The sequence below is a fragment of the Hibiscus syriacus genome, unplaced genomic scaffold, assembly GCF_006381635.1.
Source record: "Hibiscus syriacus cultivar Baekdansim isolate YM2019G1 unplaced genomic scaffold, ASM638163v2 tig00001695_pilon, whole genome shotgun sequence".
Taxonomy (NCBI): Eukaryota; Viridiplantae; Streptophyta; class Magnoliopsida; order Malvales; family Malvaceae; genus Hibiscus; species Hibiscus syriacus.
In genome coordinates, this window is record NW_024061881.1 from 349,165 (window position 1) to 362,593 (window position 13,429).

Sequence of the window (13,429 nt, forward strand, 5' to 3'; positions counted from 1 at the left end):
TTGAATAAAGAACCGAGAGTTCTTCAATAAAGAGAAATTAATTTCTTCTCTAAATCTTCTTCCCCAAATTCTACACGGTACGATATTAGGTTTAATACATAAGCCTTCTTCTTCTCTTGATGTTGACACCATCAATTGGTTCCACAAACGCTTACGAAACAGCAAGCAAAAACAAGGCATCCCGTGATGTGATCACTATCGAAATGTGGGCATGGGAATATTGCAGGGGTGCATCATGTTTTTCGTATGTAGCACGAAGCAAACAACCTTAATGATTAGGGGATTCCTTATTATCCTTTAAGGTCTCAGATTTGAATATCGCGTATGTAGGGATATGAACGTTTACTATCAAATGATTGAGAATCTTTGAACATAAACTATCTTGTATTCACTCGGATTTATATATATAAGAGGCTATCCCACCTGTAAGCAAATTGGAAGGGAAATACTCACGTGCGACAGCCTTAATATACGGCTAAAAAAACGCTACCGGTTTTCTTATTATTTTAAATAATAAAACCAGTAAGAAATGTCCGAAAACATTATTATTTCTATCGGTTTTGTTATTATTAAATTAATATATTTTATCAAATTTGTCTTAATTTGAAATAATTTAATAAGTTCTATTATTCTTATTTAAAATTTGTCCATAAATTTTTTTATTTAAAATTAATATATTTAGTTCAAGCGAACTACTATAGAATACTTATGTAATTTAAATTCATACTTTTAATAACGACATTATTTTTTTACTTTAGTGTTTTAACTTTTCATTTTATTCAGTTTGATCCTTCAACTATAAGTTTTTGTAAAGTATTTCTTCTAATCAATTTTTTTTACTCTTTCATACTCTCATCAATACTTTAATCTTCAAATTTTTCTTTAAAAATAAATCCTTTATAAATATGTTTTATAATTTTAGATGGTATTTGATTTATTAAATAACAATATATCTTACTTATACTGTGAAAAAGAATATAAAAAACCATATATGTATATCTTATATGATTAGAGAAAGTCATAAAATGTATAACCAATAAGTATTATAATATTATAAATAATTATAATTAAATTTGAAGAGAAACTCGAACATCTCAACTCGAAAAAAATTAAATAAAATATTGTTCATCGACTCGACTAACTCAAAAATTTTTTACTCGACTTGATCAAATACTAATTTCTGTTTATTGTTTAGGACTACATTTTATAAATAGATATTAGCGTAAACTAAACATTTAGTACCTGAACTATTACTTTTATTCTATTTCAGTACCCAAACTTTATTTTGTTTCAAATCATACCTAGCGTTTAGTTTATGTTTCATTTTAGTATTCCGCCTATCAAAACTTGACGGTTATGATGACGTGTCATAGTAAGGTAATGCCACATCGTCGTTGAAAATTTTATAAAAAAAATGTCAAGTCAATATTTCTATTATTTTTTTTAACAGTGAGATATCAAAATGAAACCTAAACTAAATGTTAGGCATGGTTTTGAAATAAAATAAAGTTTAGGTAGTAAAACAGAATAAAAGTAGTAGTTTAGATACTAAACTTATAGTTTACCTAGATATTAAATATGGCGTCTCATTATATAGTGACCATGTCTCTCTGCTGTGCCAAGAAAAAAAAAACAAGTGTGTTTAGAACACAATGATGTTCATCAAGATATACAAATTTTTCCTGCATTATGTGTTAAAGCTAGCTGGGATAAGCCCTCAAAAGATAGAGATCCAGCCGGGGACGATTATCAACTTCTGGTCCCCGACAGCCATTAAAAGCCGAAAGCCGGCCGTCGTCTTCCTCCATGGCTTCGCCCTCGACGGTATCCTAACATGGCATTTTCAGGCATTAGCCTTAGCCAAAGACTACTCCGTTTACGTCCCGGATTTCGTCTTCTTCGGCGACTCCGTCACCGACACTACCGAGCGGTCGGCGGAGTTTCAAGCCGATTGCGTAGCCAAAGGGTTGAAGAAGCTGGGCGTGGAAAAATGTATCTTGGTTGGTTTAAGTTATGGAGGAATGGTTGGTTTTAAGATGGCTGAGGCTTATCCTGGATTGGTTGAGTCAATGGTGGTGAGTTGCTCGGTTATTGCCTTGACTGAGTCAATCAGCAAAGCCCGACTCAGTCATATAGGGTTCAAAAGCTGGGGCGATTACTTGCTTCCTGACTCGGTCAAGGGTGTTGAAACCCTCCTTCGAGTTGCCTCAGTGAGTTTGCCAAAGTTGCCGAATTGGTTCTACAAAGAAATTTTGGAGGTAATTAATTTTTAATAATTAATTTAAAGGAAAAATTAATTAATAGTTATTCTTCTTTTAAAAAAAAATTATTTCAAAAATTATGCAGGGAATATCTATTTACAGAGAGGAGAAATTGGAACTTCTAGTGGCTTTGATCATCAATGACAAGGAATTTACCCTCCCTAGTTACCACCAGGTTATAATTCTTTTCAACAATATTTGTATAATTAAAAATAAATAAATTTATTATTTAATAAAAAATTATATTAAATAATTTAGGATAAAGAACATAAATATTATCTCGATTATTAAAAGTTATAAAATGGTCCCCTGACTACAAGACATTATTTTTCTGAGTCTCTCGACTATTAAAGGTTATAAAATGATCACTCAACTATTCATATACACTCGTCCTTTTTCGTTAAAAAATTAATAGTCATATGAGCTGGACATTAATACGCTGACTGAGATATGATACTCTTTTGAGATTCTAGAATCAAATTTTATCATATCCTAGTTAAGAGATTAACATCCAACTTAGACTACAATAATTTTTTTTTTTAAAAATGATGATTTTGAAACATATAAATAGTCGTGTGACTATTTTTTGAACTTTTAATATTTTGGGAACTCAACAAATCAATGTCTTATGGTTGAGAGATCATTTTGAAACTTTTAATAGTTAAGAGACTCAACAAATCATTGTCTTGCAGTCAATGGACCATTTATATACTTTACCCAATAGTTTAATTGTTTTTTAACAATATAATTGTTTAAAAGTCACCTATATTGATGATTTATAATGAGTTTTTCATTATGATTTAATTAGAATTTTTTATAAATCATTTTATATATAATTTTACTTTTTATAATTGGCGAATGAAAAATAATTCAAATCTTATATAAATGAATGTTGATGTCACTTAATTACTATAACAGTCGGACTATCGGCATATTTTGACATATTTGTATATTTTTATTATACTTTATATAATTTATTTTAATATATATATATATATATATATAAGGCAAAAACATCAAATGTTGTTTTACTTTTTAAAAAAATCAATACGTTCATCATATTATTTTTTTCTCTTAATATGATTTTTTAACTCAAAAAATAAACCTAATGTAATCATTTAACAAACGATTTTCGTCGTTGATCGTTATAGTGCTGACGTGATAGTTCAGGGTGTTGATATGGCAACCAATGGAGCTGACTTGACAATCACGGTGATTGATAACGTGACAATTAACATGATAGATGGACTAAATTAGTAACTCAATCATGACACATGAGAGGTCATATCAGAACCGTAACGACCAACGACGACGGAAAATAATTTATCATAAACTTATAGCAATTTATTACTGCAGAAGATACATCTTTTGTGGGGAAAGAATGATCAGATATTTGACTCGCATATTGCTCGCTCCGTTAAACAGTAAGTATACAATTATTTTTACTTTTTTTCTTTTATTATCGTATCAATTCATTAAAAATAAACTATTATTCATTAAATATATAATTTTTAGAGTTAATTGTGTCATATATCCCTAAACTATAACTCTCATTTCAAACTAGTCCTGAAATTTTTTAATATTCCAAGCACATCCTCAAACTACGATTCTCATTCTAAACTAGTCCTTAACTTTTAAACATTCTAATTCCACCCTGAAATTATGACCCTCTTTCTAGATTGGTCCCCAACTTTTGAATATTCCAAATTTATCCCCAAATTCATCCAAATATATAATTAGTTTAAACCATAATTTAACCTAAATTTTGTTTTTTTCAAACATATAATAATATAACTTGGCCTAACGATTTTTTTAATAAGGGACGTGATTAGTATATACAAATAGTTTGGGATGAAATTATAATATTCAAAAAGTTTGGAGATCAATTTAGAATAAAGGTCATAGTTTGGGGATGAAATTGAAATGTTTAAAACATTGAAGATTAATTAAAAATGGTAGTCGTAGTTTAAGAATGAAATTAGAATATTTAAAAGTTTAGAGACTTAATGCAACAAAACATCTCTAACGTTTAATAATAGTGTTAATTTGATCTCTATTCCGTTTTAGAGACGATCGTAGTTTAAGGATGTGCTACTGGTTTTGTTATGTAATGAAGTAATTGGAGAGTGCAACATGTCACCTTATAAGTGGTTATAAATAATTTATTATAAATATTATTAATAATATTTTTACTTTTAACTTTTTAGAAAAACATGATGTGGTACTGTCGCGTTGTCATTCACTATGATTTGGACACATAACGTAAGCACCTCTCTACGCATGTTCTTCCTATGTTAATTCTAGACGTTGATTGTTAGTTGATTAAGGGTTTTCAACTAATGAAAGGATATTTTGACCCAAAATAAAACGTGGGGGATAATATATTAAAATGAGGATCATAGTTTAAGGACATATAATGTAATTAATTCTAATTTTTAATAAAAAAAAATATTTCAACATAAGAGTATGATAAAATAAATTATGGATTATAGATATTATAATTCGAATTTAATATATATTTCCTATTTCAACATAAAAGTATGATTATTTGTGACAGGCAAATTGGAGAGAGAGCAAGTCTAGAATACATAGAAAAAGCAGGTCATCTGGTTCTGCAGGAACGCCCATTCACCTACAACAGCCGCCTCAAGAAAATTCTGGTTTCTTTATCATCTTGTTCACAATGATTTTAAAAGGGTTCAACACTCTGAACGAATCAGATTTGAACGAATAAATTTATATTTAGTTATGTTTATTAAAAGATTTAAACCTTTGTGTATGTTTGTTCGTTAAATATTCGCGAACATGATATGTTTTCAAACACTAAATATCATTTAGCGATTATATTCATGAATATTGAACATGTTTGCTATAATTAGAAAAACCATGAATAATAAAACAAACAAAGTCAATAAATATATTTTTAGGTAAATTACACATTTAATACTTAAATTATCAGTTTTAGTCGCTTCAGTACCTAAACTTTTAATTCTTTTAAAACTATACCTAACGTTTAGTTTTTATTTCATTTTAGTACCTCGCTATTAAAAACTTAATGCGTTTAGTACCTAAACTATTAATTTTGGTCCGTTTTAGTACCTAGACTTTTAAAAAAAAATTCAAAACTTGACATTAAGTTTTGAACGGGGTACTAAAATAAAACAAAAGCTAAACTTTAGGTATGATTTTGAATTTTTTTGAAGTTTAGGTACTAAAACAGATCAAAACTGATAGTTTAGGTACTAAGAGCATAATTTACTCTGTTTGTTTCGAGATTATTGCTTTTAATGTATCAAATGATATTAATTATGAGTAATATATTTCTCTGGACACTCTTTTCTATAAATATATAATAAACACAAATATTTCAATTATATTTTTCTAGGAAAAATAAAAAAATAAATAAATAATGAATTAATAGATGACTCATAAACGAACTTATAAATGACCTTATATGTGTAAGCTAGAAATAATCATTGGTTGAGAAGAAAAATTTACAAAATTCCGAAAGCTATATAAACATCCAACAGGACTATGAATCGAGAATTTGTGTGGATCTGAATACATAAATGCCTTACCTAATACAATACGAGATAGCATCCAATTAATCCGTTTGCAGGACTCCGGTGGCTTTCATCAGCATGTCCGGAAAGCGGATGCTATCTATAGAATTTATGATGCCTTGGACGAAGATCGGTAACAGAAAGGAAGTACGCGGAAGAACCGACAGCCTTGCGTATGTGATCCTCCTCCTACGCTGACCAACCAGAAGCAGGGATACCCTGCTTTTCAAACCATTCGGGCATGCGGAACCTGTCGTAAAGAAACGGTCTCACGTCTTTCTGCAGAGAAAGGTTCTTGAGAAGCGGAAGGAGGACATCCAGAAGCTTTTCAACATAAAAAAAACAAGACGTAAACATCGGAATGAACAGACACACTATAACAAATCTATATTCAACGAGGATAACAAGTTTAAGATGATGCGAATCCCGCTACCTGTGTATCATTCGGCTGCCCTGCAGAAAATGGAATGCATGGAATCCCATTTAAGGGTTGCAACAAGAAACTGAAAGGATTGTTGTCTACAATAACAGTTCGGCATAAGTCCTTCGATAGGCACGAGAGGTCTTTCACATGCTCCCGATACTCACTGTTGTGTTAGAATGTAAACAGCAAATAAATCACCAAGAAGTTGATTTCTTACACATACAACACAGAGGAGGCACAAGTTTGCCCTAAAACATCTAAAGCCTCTCACAAACCGAGTTGCGAGTTTTCGGGAGCTAAAACTAATCCTAGTGCGTTCCATACATACAAATGTTACCTTAAGCAGGCAATGAGATACAAAGAACAAGTATAATTTCCTAGCGAAGTACGAAAGGATTTCATCATTTTCCACCAACAAATCCGAGAGTATGCAAGCCGGAATATTATAGAAGCATAGAGAGGAAGCAGCACTTACGTGCAAATTGTAGAGGGCCTGTAAAGTCGAAGACTAAATCGATTTTCTTTATCAATTCTGTCAACAAGCGGTCTAGCATAGCCTGTGGGCAGCCATTAATAAAATTCATGAAAAAATGAATGAAGTGATTTGATAAAAACAAAACAATGTCTAAAAGTTGAGCAAACCTTCAAGGCCAGCAGTAAACAGCACAAGTTCAGCAAATTCACTTAATTGATTCAAGAATTCCTGCAACCCCGGACGCTCGAACACGGTAACATAACTGATCTTAGGTTTCCCTTCGAATTCCTTCAAAGATCAAAGCACCCAAATGACAAAGCTCTTACATAAACATCACATCATTTAAAATAGAGAATTGGATTGTTCATGTGCAAACCTTGTCTGAAGATACACATTCCAGTTCAAACCACTTCAATCCAGCATCCGTTGCTTGACTACGGAGGGCAGGTGGAAGACTAGACGTCTCGTACGCGCACACGAGAGTTTCGTCCAAGTCGAGAACTACCTGCAAAAGCAATGATCAAACCTAGAACATCAACGGTACACACTATCTTTTGTTTTACAGTTTCACAAGGTTGGAACATCTTACCTTGAAAGTAACCAAACTTAGCATCTTTATTGCTTCTTAATAGAACTTTCGACATCCAAAAATTTTAGGCACAATAGAAAGTTTAATTAATTGTAAACCTACATCTGATAGGATTCCTTTTGTTACTGACTTTACATGTTGAATCCCCAATAGTGATTGATTACGAATCAAAACCTTGAATTTAAATAACTGATTTGTTCCTTTTAGCTCATGATTTTTAATTTGAAATTTTTAAAAAACCGATGAGATTGCATTTCGATTGCTTAATTTAAAGAACATAGAATCTACTACGAGTAAAAAATGAGGACAAAAAAATTCCTACCACGAGTTTTTCGATGCGGACATCGCCGGCAGGAGCAGGAGAGCCCAAAACGGCAGCGATTTCGACCGTAGCGGGGGACTCGATCTCGGTCGAGTCAACGACCGGCAAGCGCTTAAAACGGTGCGTAGAAGTCGGAGTCTCCGTTGTCGCCGACGAAGAAGAGAGCAGAGGATATTGACCGACGGCTCTGATGATCTGAGCAAAGATCTGAACGAAAAAAGCGAGCCAATTCAAAAGCGCTCTCCATACTTGCATCGACCGAGGCGTATACACATCAGCCCGAGTCAACTCAGCCATTTCGGAGAAGAAAAGCACGAACGATTCTACGCGGCGAGGAAAGGGAGGGAGGCCTATCGTGCGCAGGGAGTGCTAAAGTGCGCTCAGTTAACCGGGACCGGTTCGTTAAATACGGTTAGCACATTAAAAAATATGGAGTTTTTATCAGAGAGTTGTGGTAATGGTGGTGATTCGAGAAAGTCTAGAGAAAGTGACGCTGTTTCCCACGCGCTGAGATAGGCGAGTGATGGGCTCTTTCATTTCTCTTTTTATAGTAGTGTATATTTTGGGACAAATAATTTTGAGGACTAATTATTAATTTCATCTCTCTATTTTATAATAATTGAAAGATTACTCTCTATTATTTTAGTTTACCAAAATGATCACCGTGTTCTTTAAGAAAGGGTAAATTACACTATTTCTTACTAAATTATACTCTCTCCTATTTTACTCACTGTACTTTCAATTTTTCTAATTTACTCATTGAAATTTCGAATTGTTCTTGTTTTGATTCCTCTGAATTGTTTTATTATAATTTTCGTATGATGTGGTATTATTATTATTATTTAATATAAACTAATTTAAAATATAAAGTTTAAAATAAAAAAAGGTTGTCTGACACCACCGCTGGCCGCATCGATCGCCGTAGATGGTGGTCGTTCGATCTCAAATTTCATGAGTAGCTTCGTCTCGACATTGTGAGTCCAAATCCGACCTCCATTTTGTTAGAACTTTCTTCGAACTCCATGAATTAGATAGTGGTTGTTCGGTCCCAAATTTTCAGGTCAGATTCGGACATTATTCGGTGAAACAACTACCAGGTTCTAACTCAGGGGTTGAGACGAACCGACCCATAAAATTTAGAACCGAACGACCACCATCTACGGTGGTCGACGGTGGCCGACAATGGCGTCCTAACATCTTCTGTTTTTATTTTATATTTTTAATTATTTTATATTAAATGATAATAAAAATATTAAGTCATACGAAAATAAATAATAAAATAATTCGAAGAGATCAAAACAATAATAATTTAAAAGCTCAATGAGTAAATTAGAAAAATAAAAATATAATGAATATAATAAGAAAGAGAATATAGTTCAGTAAAGAATGATGTAGTTTACCTTAAAAAATAGAAGTTCGTCAAGTTTATTCGTACAATAGATTAACTTGAATTATTGATTTTTGTTAAATTCAATGTATAAAATGATTGTGATGGCAAATTTTTTGTTAACTCGATCCAACCTAAAAATATGCACTCTTCACTCGAACCCGATCTGATCCGACCCGAAAAGTTTATATCCGATCCAAATATATATATATCTTCCACTTGACTCTGGCCTGATTTTTTAGTGTATAAATCTGACCTGACCCAGTATAAATTAAGGATTTAATTAAAAATATTTTTTTAAGAAAATTACATTATTATCCTCGGATCATATCAGAAGTTTTTCACCCGACTTCATCCCTTAAAAAATCCGATTCTACCCGATCCGTACCCAAAATTCTTTTTAAAAAAACTGATCCAATCGAATCGGAAGCCGTCGGATGAGGGTGAAATTGTTATCCCTAAATATAGATATCTATTATTTATATCTATATTACTTATGCATATGCGAATTTTGAATTCGTAAATCTGAATATATATTTTGATTATAAAACAAAGAATACATTTACTTTTAAGGTGATTTGAACTTTGGAGATATAGGTTTGTAGAGTGAATTCAGATATTCATCAAAAGATTTAAAATTTAACTTTTTAAATTCAAATATTCGACAAAATGCAATACTCAATTGTTACTAATTCATACGTATAATTGTATTCCTAATTAGGGTTAAGGAGACAAATGGTCCCCTGATTATAGAACGCTACTCCGTCGATTCATTCGACTATTAAATGTTACAAAATAGTCTCGTGATTATAGGACGATACTTTGTCGAGTCTTCGGATTATTAAAAGTTACAAAATAGTTGTTCGACTATTCATATGTTTCAAACTCATCATTTTATATTAAAAAATTGACAGCCGTCTAAGCTAGACATTAACTTACTAATTGGATTATGATAAAATCATATTTTAATGATGTGTATTGACATTGTCGTTGCTTTCGAACACTGACTAGACTGCATAATGTTTTAAAAACTAACTCGATGACACAATGCAAACCAAGAGTCGTTCCACAAAATTTAGCTGAAACGGCTCTTGGATTATATTCTATTATATTCCAATAAACATTTTAATATTCAACTCAAACGACCGTCAATTTTCTTAACAAAAAAGGACGAGCTTGGAACATATTAGTAGTCAGATAATCATTATGTAACTTTTAATAGTCGAAAAACTTAATAAAACATTATCCTATAATTAAGGGGTTATTTTATAAATTTTGGTAGTCAGGGACTCCTAAAAGCAACGCTCTATATTGGGATATTATTCATGTACAGTACCCTTCTAATTAAAATTCTGCACGCGCTGAAAGTGAGAGTGAAAACAAAGACGAAGGGCAGTTGAGCCGATGAGAAGAGACAACTTTGGGTTGTTTATGACACACTGTGCTAAGAATTCCATGTCAGGAACGAATCTATTGTGTTTAAAGCTGGGAATGTCTGAAAGAAAGGCGGGTTAATATATGGTTAATATACAGTATTACCGGATACATTAAAATGTATTTAATAAATTCAGTTTAGCGGTATCTATTATGTTGACAACTAATAATGTTTTAGGTAGAAAATATGAAAACTATTAAAAAATTTGGTAACCGGTAAACTTTGGTTATCGGTAAGTATCTATCCTTTTTATAAAAGTGTCCATACTTTTAACATCAAGTAAATTTTACCGGTTTTTGTCATAATGAATCTGTTTGTCATATTTTTACCTGTTATATTGTAAATTATCTATCTTTTATAAAAGTGTTCATACTTATTCACTGTGAAAATATATTTATTTATTATCTTTAGTTAATATTGTTAAATTTAAAATCTAAATAATATTTTATAAAATATCAAAACAATCAAATAATTTTTTGTGTAAATGAAATTATTAAATTAATATTGTAGGTGGAAAACATGAAACACTATTAAAAAAATTGAAACATAAATTACATAACTTTAAAAAAGTATATATCATTTTTATAAAAGTGTCCATACTTATAAAAGTAGGTCTAAGTCATGAAGAAATATTAAAAAATTGTGCTACCGGTTCGTGTCGATCCAAATTAAAATGTGTCGATCCAAACGATATAACAGGTAAAACTATGACAAAACCGGTATAGAAATGATAAAACCGGTCAAGCGCTACCGGATACATTAAAATGTCGGTACTTTAATATAAGGATCGACACTTCGTGAATTTAAAAGAGAAGCAGTTTTAAATCCTATAAGTGTCGATACTTTAAAAAATGTATCGATCCAACGATATACCAGTAAAAATATGATAAAACCGGTAAAAAAATGATAAAACCGGTAAAAACGTTACCGGATATTAAAGTGTCGATACTTTATATAAGGATCGACACTTTGTGAATTTAAAGAGAACAGTTATAGCGCCTATAATGTGTCGATACTTTAAAAAAATATATCGATCCACAACGATATAACAGGTGAAAATATGATAAAACCGGTATCAAAATGATAAAACCGGTAAAATGATACCGGATATATTGAAAGTGTCGATACTTTCGTAAGTACTGTAATAAATTATCGACACTTTCAAAAAAATAGGTAATTATCCTTTCGAAGTATCGACACCTGACATAAAAGTATCGACACTTTGTATTTGTATCGATTAAATATAAATAACATATCCGATGAAAATATAAAGGCCATAGCTAAATATCATCTGAAAAAAGATAGAACGGACGAGTTTTTGAAATCGAAGCGTAATTGTTGCTGCATTTCAGAAGGCGTTTCTAAAGCGAAGTTTGTTGTTTGTTGCTGCAGTCGAATCGAAAAGTATGTTGTCGAAACCCTAATTTTTTATTATTACAGTAATCGCGATAGATTTTTTATGTGTTGTTTGGGGTTTTGGAGTAAGGAAGCATTTGGGACCGATTGCAGGTAGAAAAGATATTCAAGGAAAAATATAAATGTCGATACTTTATTAATATTATTATAGGTAGAAAATGATATTATAGGTTGTATAAATGTGCCGACACATTTTGGTGTGGCCATTCAAATTCTTTTGAAGAAAATCGTTTTACCACAAGAGTAGTTATATATTTGTATATGAATAAAGTGTATGTAACAAAATAATTTGATTTGCGTAAACTGATATATGAAGGAAAAAATGGAGTCAATGGGTTGGAAAATTGTTGGTGGAGCAGATGACTTTGAAATTGAGGCCGAGACTCGAAAGAACCAAAGGGTGGATATATGTACTTCTAGTAAGTATCAATGTCCTTTTGTTATTATTGTTGAAATGGTAATTGGATTAAAGTATCGATAAACTTTAAATTGATTACAAATTTTAAATGTTAACAGTATGGCCGAATGCAAAAGGATGAAGGGAGATGGCACACAGAGCGGTTCGGTATGTAAAATGAAATTGACATGAGTAGTATTAGTATTTAGTGTTATGTATTGATTAAGAAACGTTTATGTTTAATATTAGGTGAAAAAGATGTAGGTCCAAATGGAATTCAATGAGTGATGCTGAAAAGGAACCTTACATCACACAGTCAAGGAATGATAGTAAAGAATACAAAGAACGGAGGAAAGCACATGAAAATAAGGTATTCATTACACTTGTAAATACGTTGATACAAAATATATAAGAACTATAACATTATATATTGTTAAAAAATGTAGGAAGTGTCGACAAGATGCAGCATTAAAAGGGTGAATTTATTAATTAAACACCTTAAGGAGAAGGGTCAGTTGAATGTGCTGGGAGAATAGGTTTTTGGATCGTTGATCGGAGTAAGGGATCGACCTATTCGGAGGGAATTGTGTCGATCCTTGATGGCACAATTTGACGTCAGTCAATGTATGGCTAAGTATGGTGATTATTCATTCCCTCTGGCACAATTTGACGATATATATTATTATTAAATTACAAATTCTAAATATTATTTTATAAAATATCAAAACAATCAAATAATTTTTTGTGCAAATAAAATTATTAAATCAAATTACTTTATTCCAACCATGTGACAAGTGTGACAACTCCATCAACTCACAACTCAGCTTTGAACTCAATCAATATTGTCTTTTAGCTTGATGATTCATAAAGCATGTTACTTGAACAGTATGAATCATTATGCAATTTTCATGTCAATTTAACACTGCATTTCAAATTCATTCATATGTAATTGGAGTTTGAATTTAAATTTCAATTTGAGTTTTTGAATTCAATATATTTCGGCTCCACTATAAATATTAGCCCAAGCCAATATGCATTATCATTGATTATTCCTAATTTCCATTGTTTTTTTCCAACGTTTAAACGCGAGGGAAATCTCGACCATTGTATTTTTTGGTCAACTTTAAAGCGTCAGAAACGTTTCGGGCGTATGATCTGGG

General features: G+C 31.4%; 2 protein-coding genes across 2 annotated transcripts; one reads left to right on the top strand and one right to left on the bottom strand.

Moving 5' to 3' along the window:
- Positions 1-1,641: 1,641 nt before the first annotated feature.
- Positions 1,642-4,948, top strand: LOC120131414 (epoxide hydrolase 4-like). Its single transcript, XM_039148409.1, has 4 exons — positions 1,642-2,258; positions 2,347-2,436; positions 3,618-3,685; positions 4,819-4,948. The coding sequence occupies exons 1-4, from the start codon at positions 1,653-1,655 to the stop codon at positions 4,946-4,948; spliced, it is 894 nt and encodes a 297-aa protein (XP_039004340.1). The 5' UTR covers positions 1,642-1,652.
- A 768-nt stretch (positions 4,949-5,716) lies between these two features.
- LOC120131672 (carboxy-terminal domain RNA polymerase II polypeptide A small phosphatase 1-like) lies at positions 5,717-8,013 on the bottom strand. The gene is made up of 6 exons (XM_039148611.1): positions 7,635-8,013; positions 7,100-7,228; positions 6,891-7,011; positions 6,724-6,805; positions 6,258-6,411; positions 5,717-6,148 (listed from the first exon to the last, which is right to left on the bottom strand). Exons 1-6 carry the CDS (start codon positions 7,929-7,931, stop codon positions 6,014-6,016), a joined length of 918 nt encoding a protein of 305 aa, XP_039004542.1. The 5' UTR covers positions 7,932-8,013; the 3' UTR covers positions 5,717-6,013.
- Between the last annotated feature and the right edge of the window lie 5,416 nt (positions 8,014-13,429).

Excerpts from the sequence above, each read along its gene's own strand:
- LOC120131414 (XM_039148409.1), top strand. The coding sequence starts at position 1,653 with ATGATGTTCATCAAGATATACAAATTTTTCCTGCATTATGTGTTAAAG. Across the intron at positions 2,259-2,346 it reads TCTACAAAGAAATTTTGGAG|GGAATATCTATTTACAGAGA; the intron begins GTAATTAATTTT and ends AAAATTATGCAG. Across the intron at positions 2,437-3,617 it reads CCCTCCCTAGTTACCACCAG|AAGATACATCTTTTGTGGGG; the intron begins GTTATAATTCTT and ends TTATTACTGCAG.
- LOC120131672 (XM_039148611.1), bottom strand. The coding sequence starts at position 7,931 with ATGGCTGAGTTGACTCGGGCTGATGTGTATACGCCTCGGTCGATGCAA. Across the intron at positions 7,012-7,099 it reads AATGTGTATCTTCAGACAAG|GAATTCGAAGGGAAACCTAA; the intron begins GTTTGCACATGA and ends TGATCTTTGAAG. Across the intron at positions 6,806-6,890 it reads GTTTACTGCTGGCCTTGAAG|GCTATGCTAGACCGCTTGTT; the intron begins GTTTGCTCAACT and ends GGCTGCCCACAG.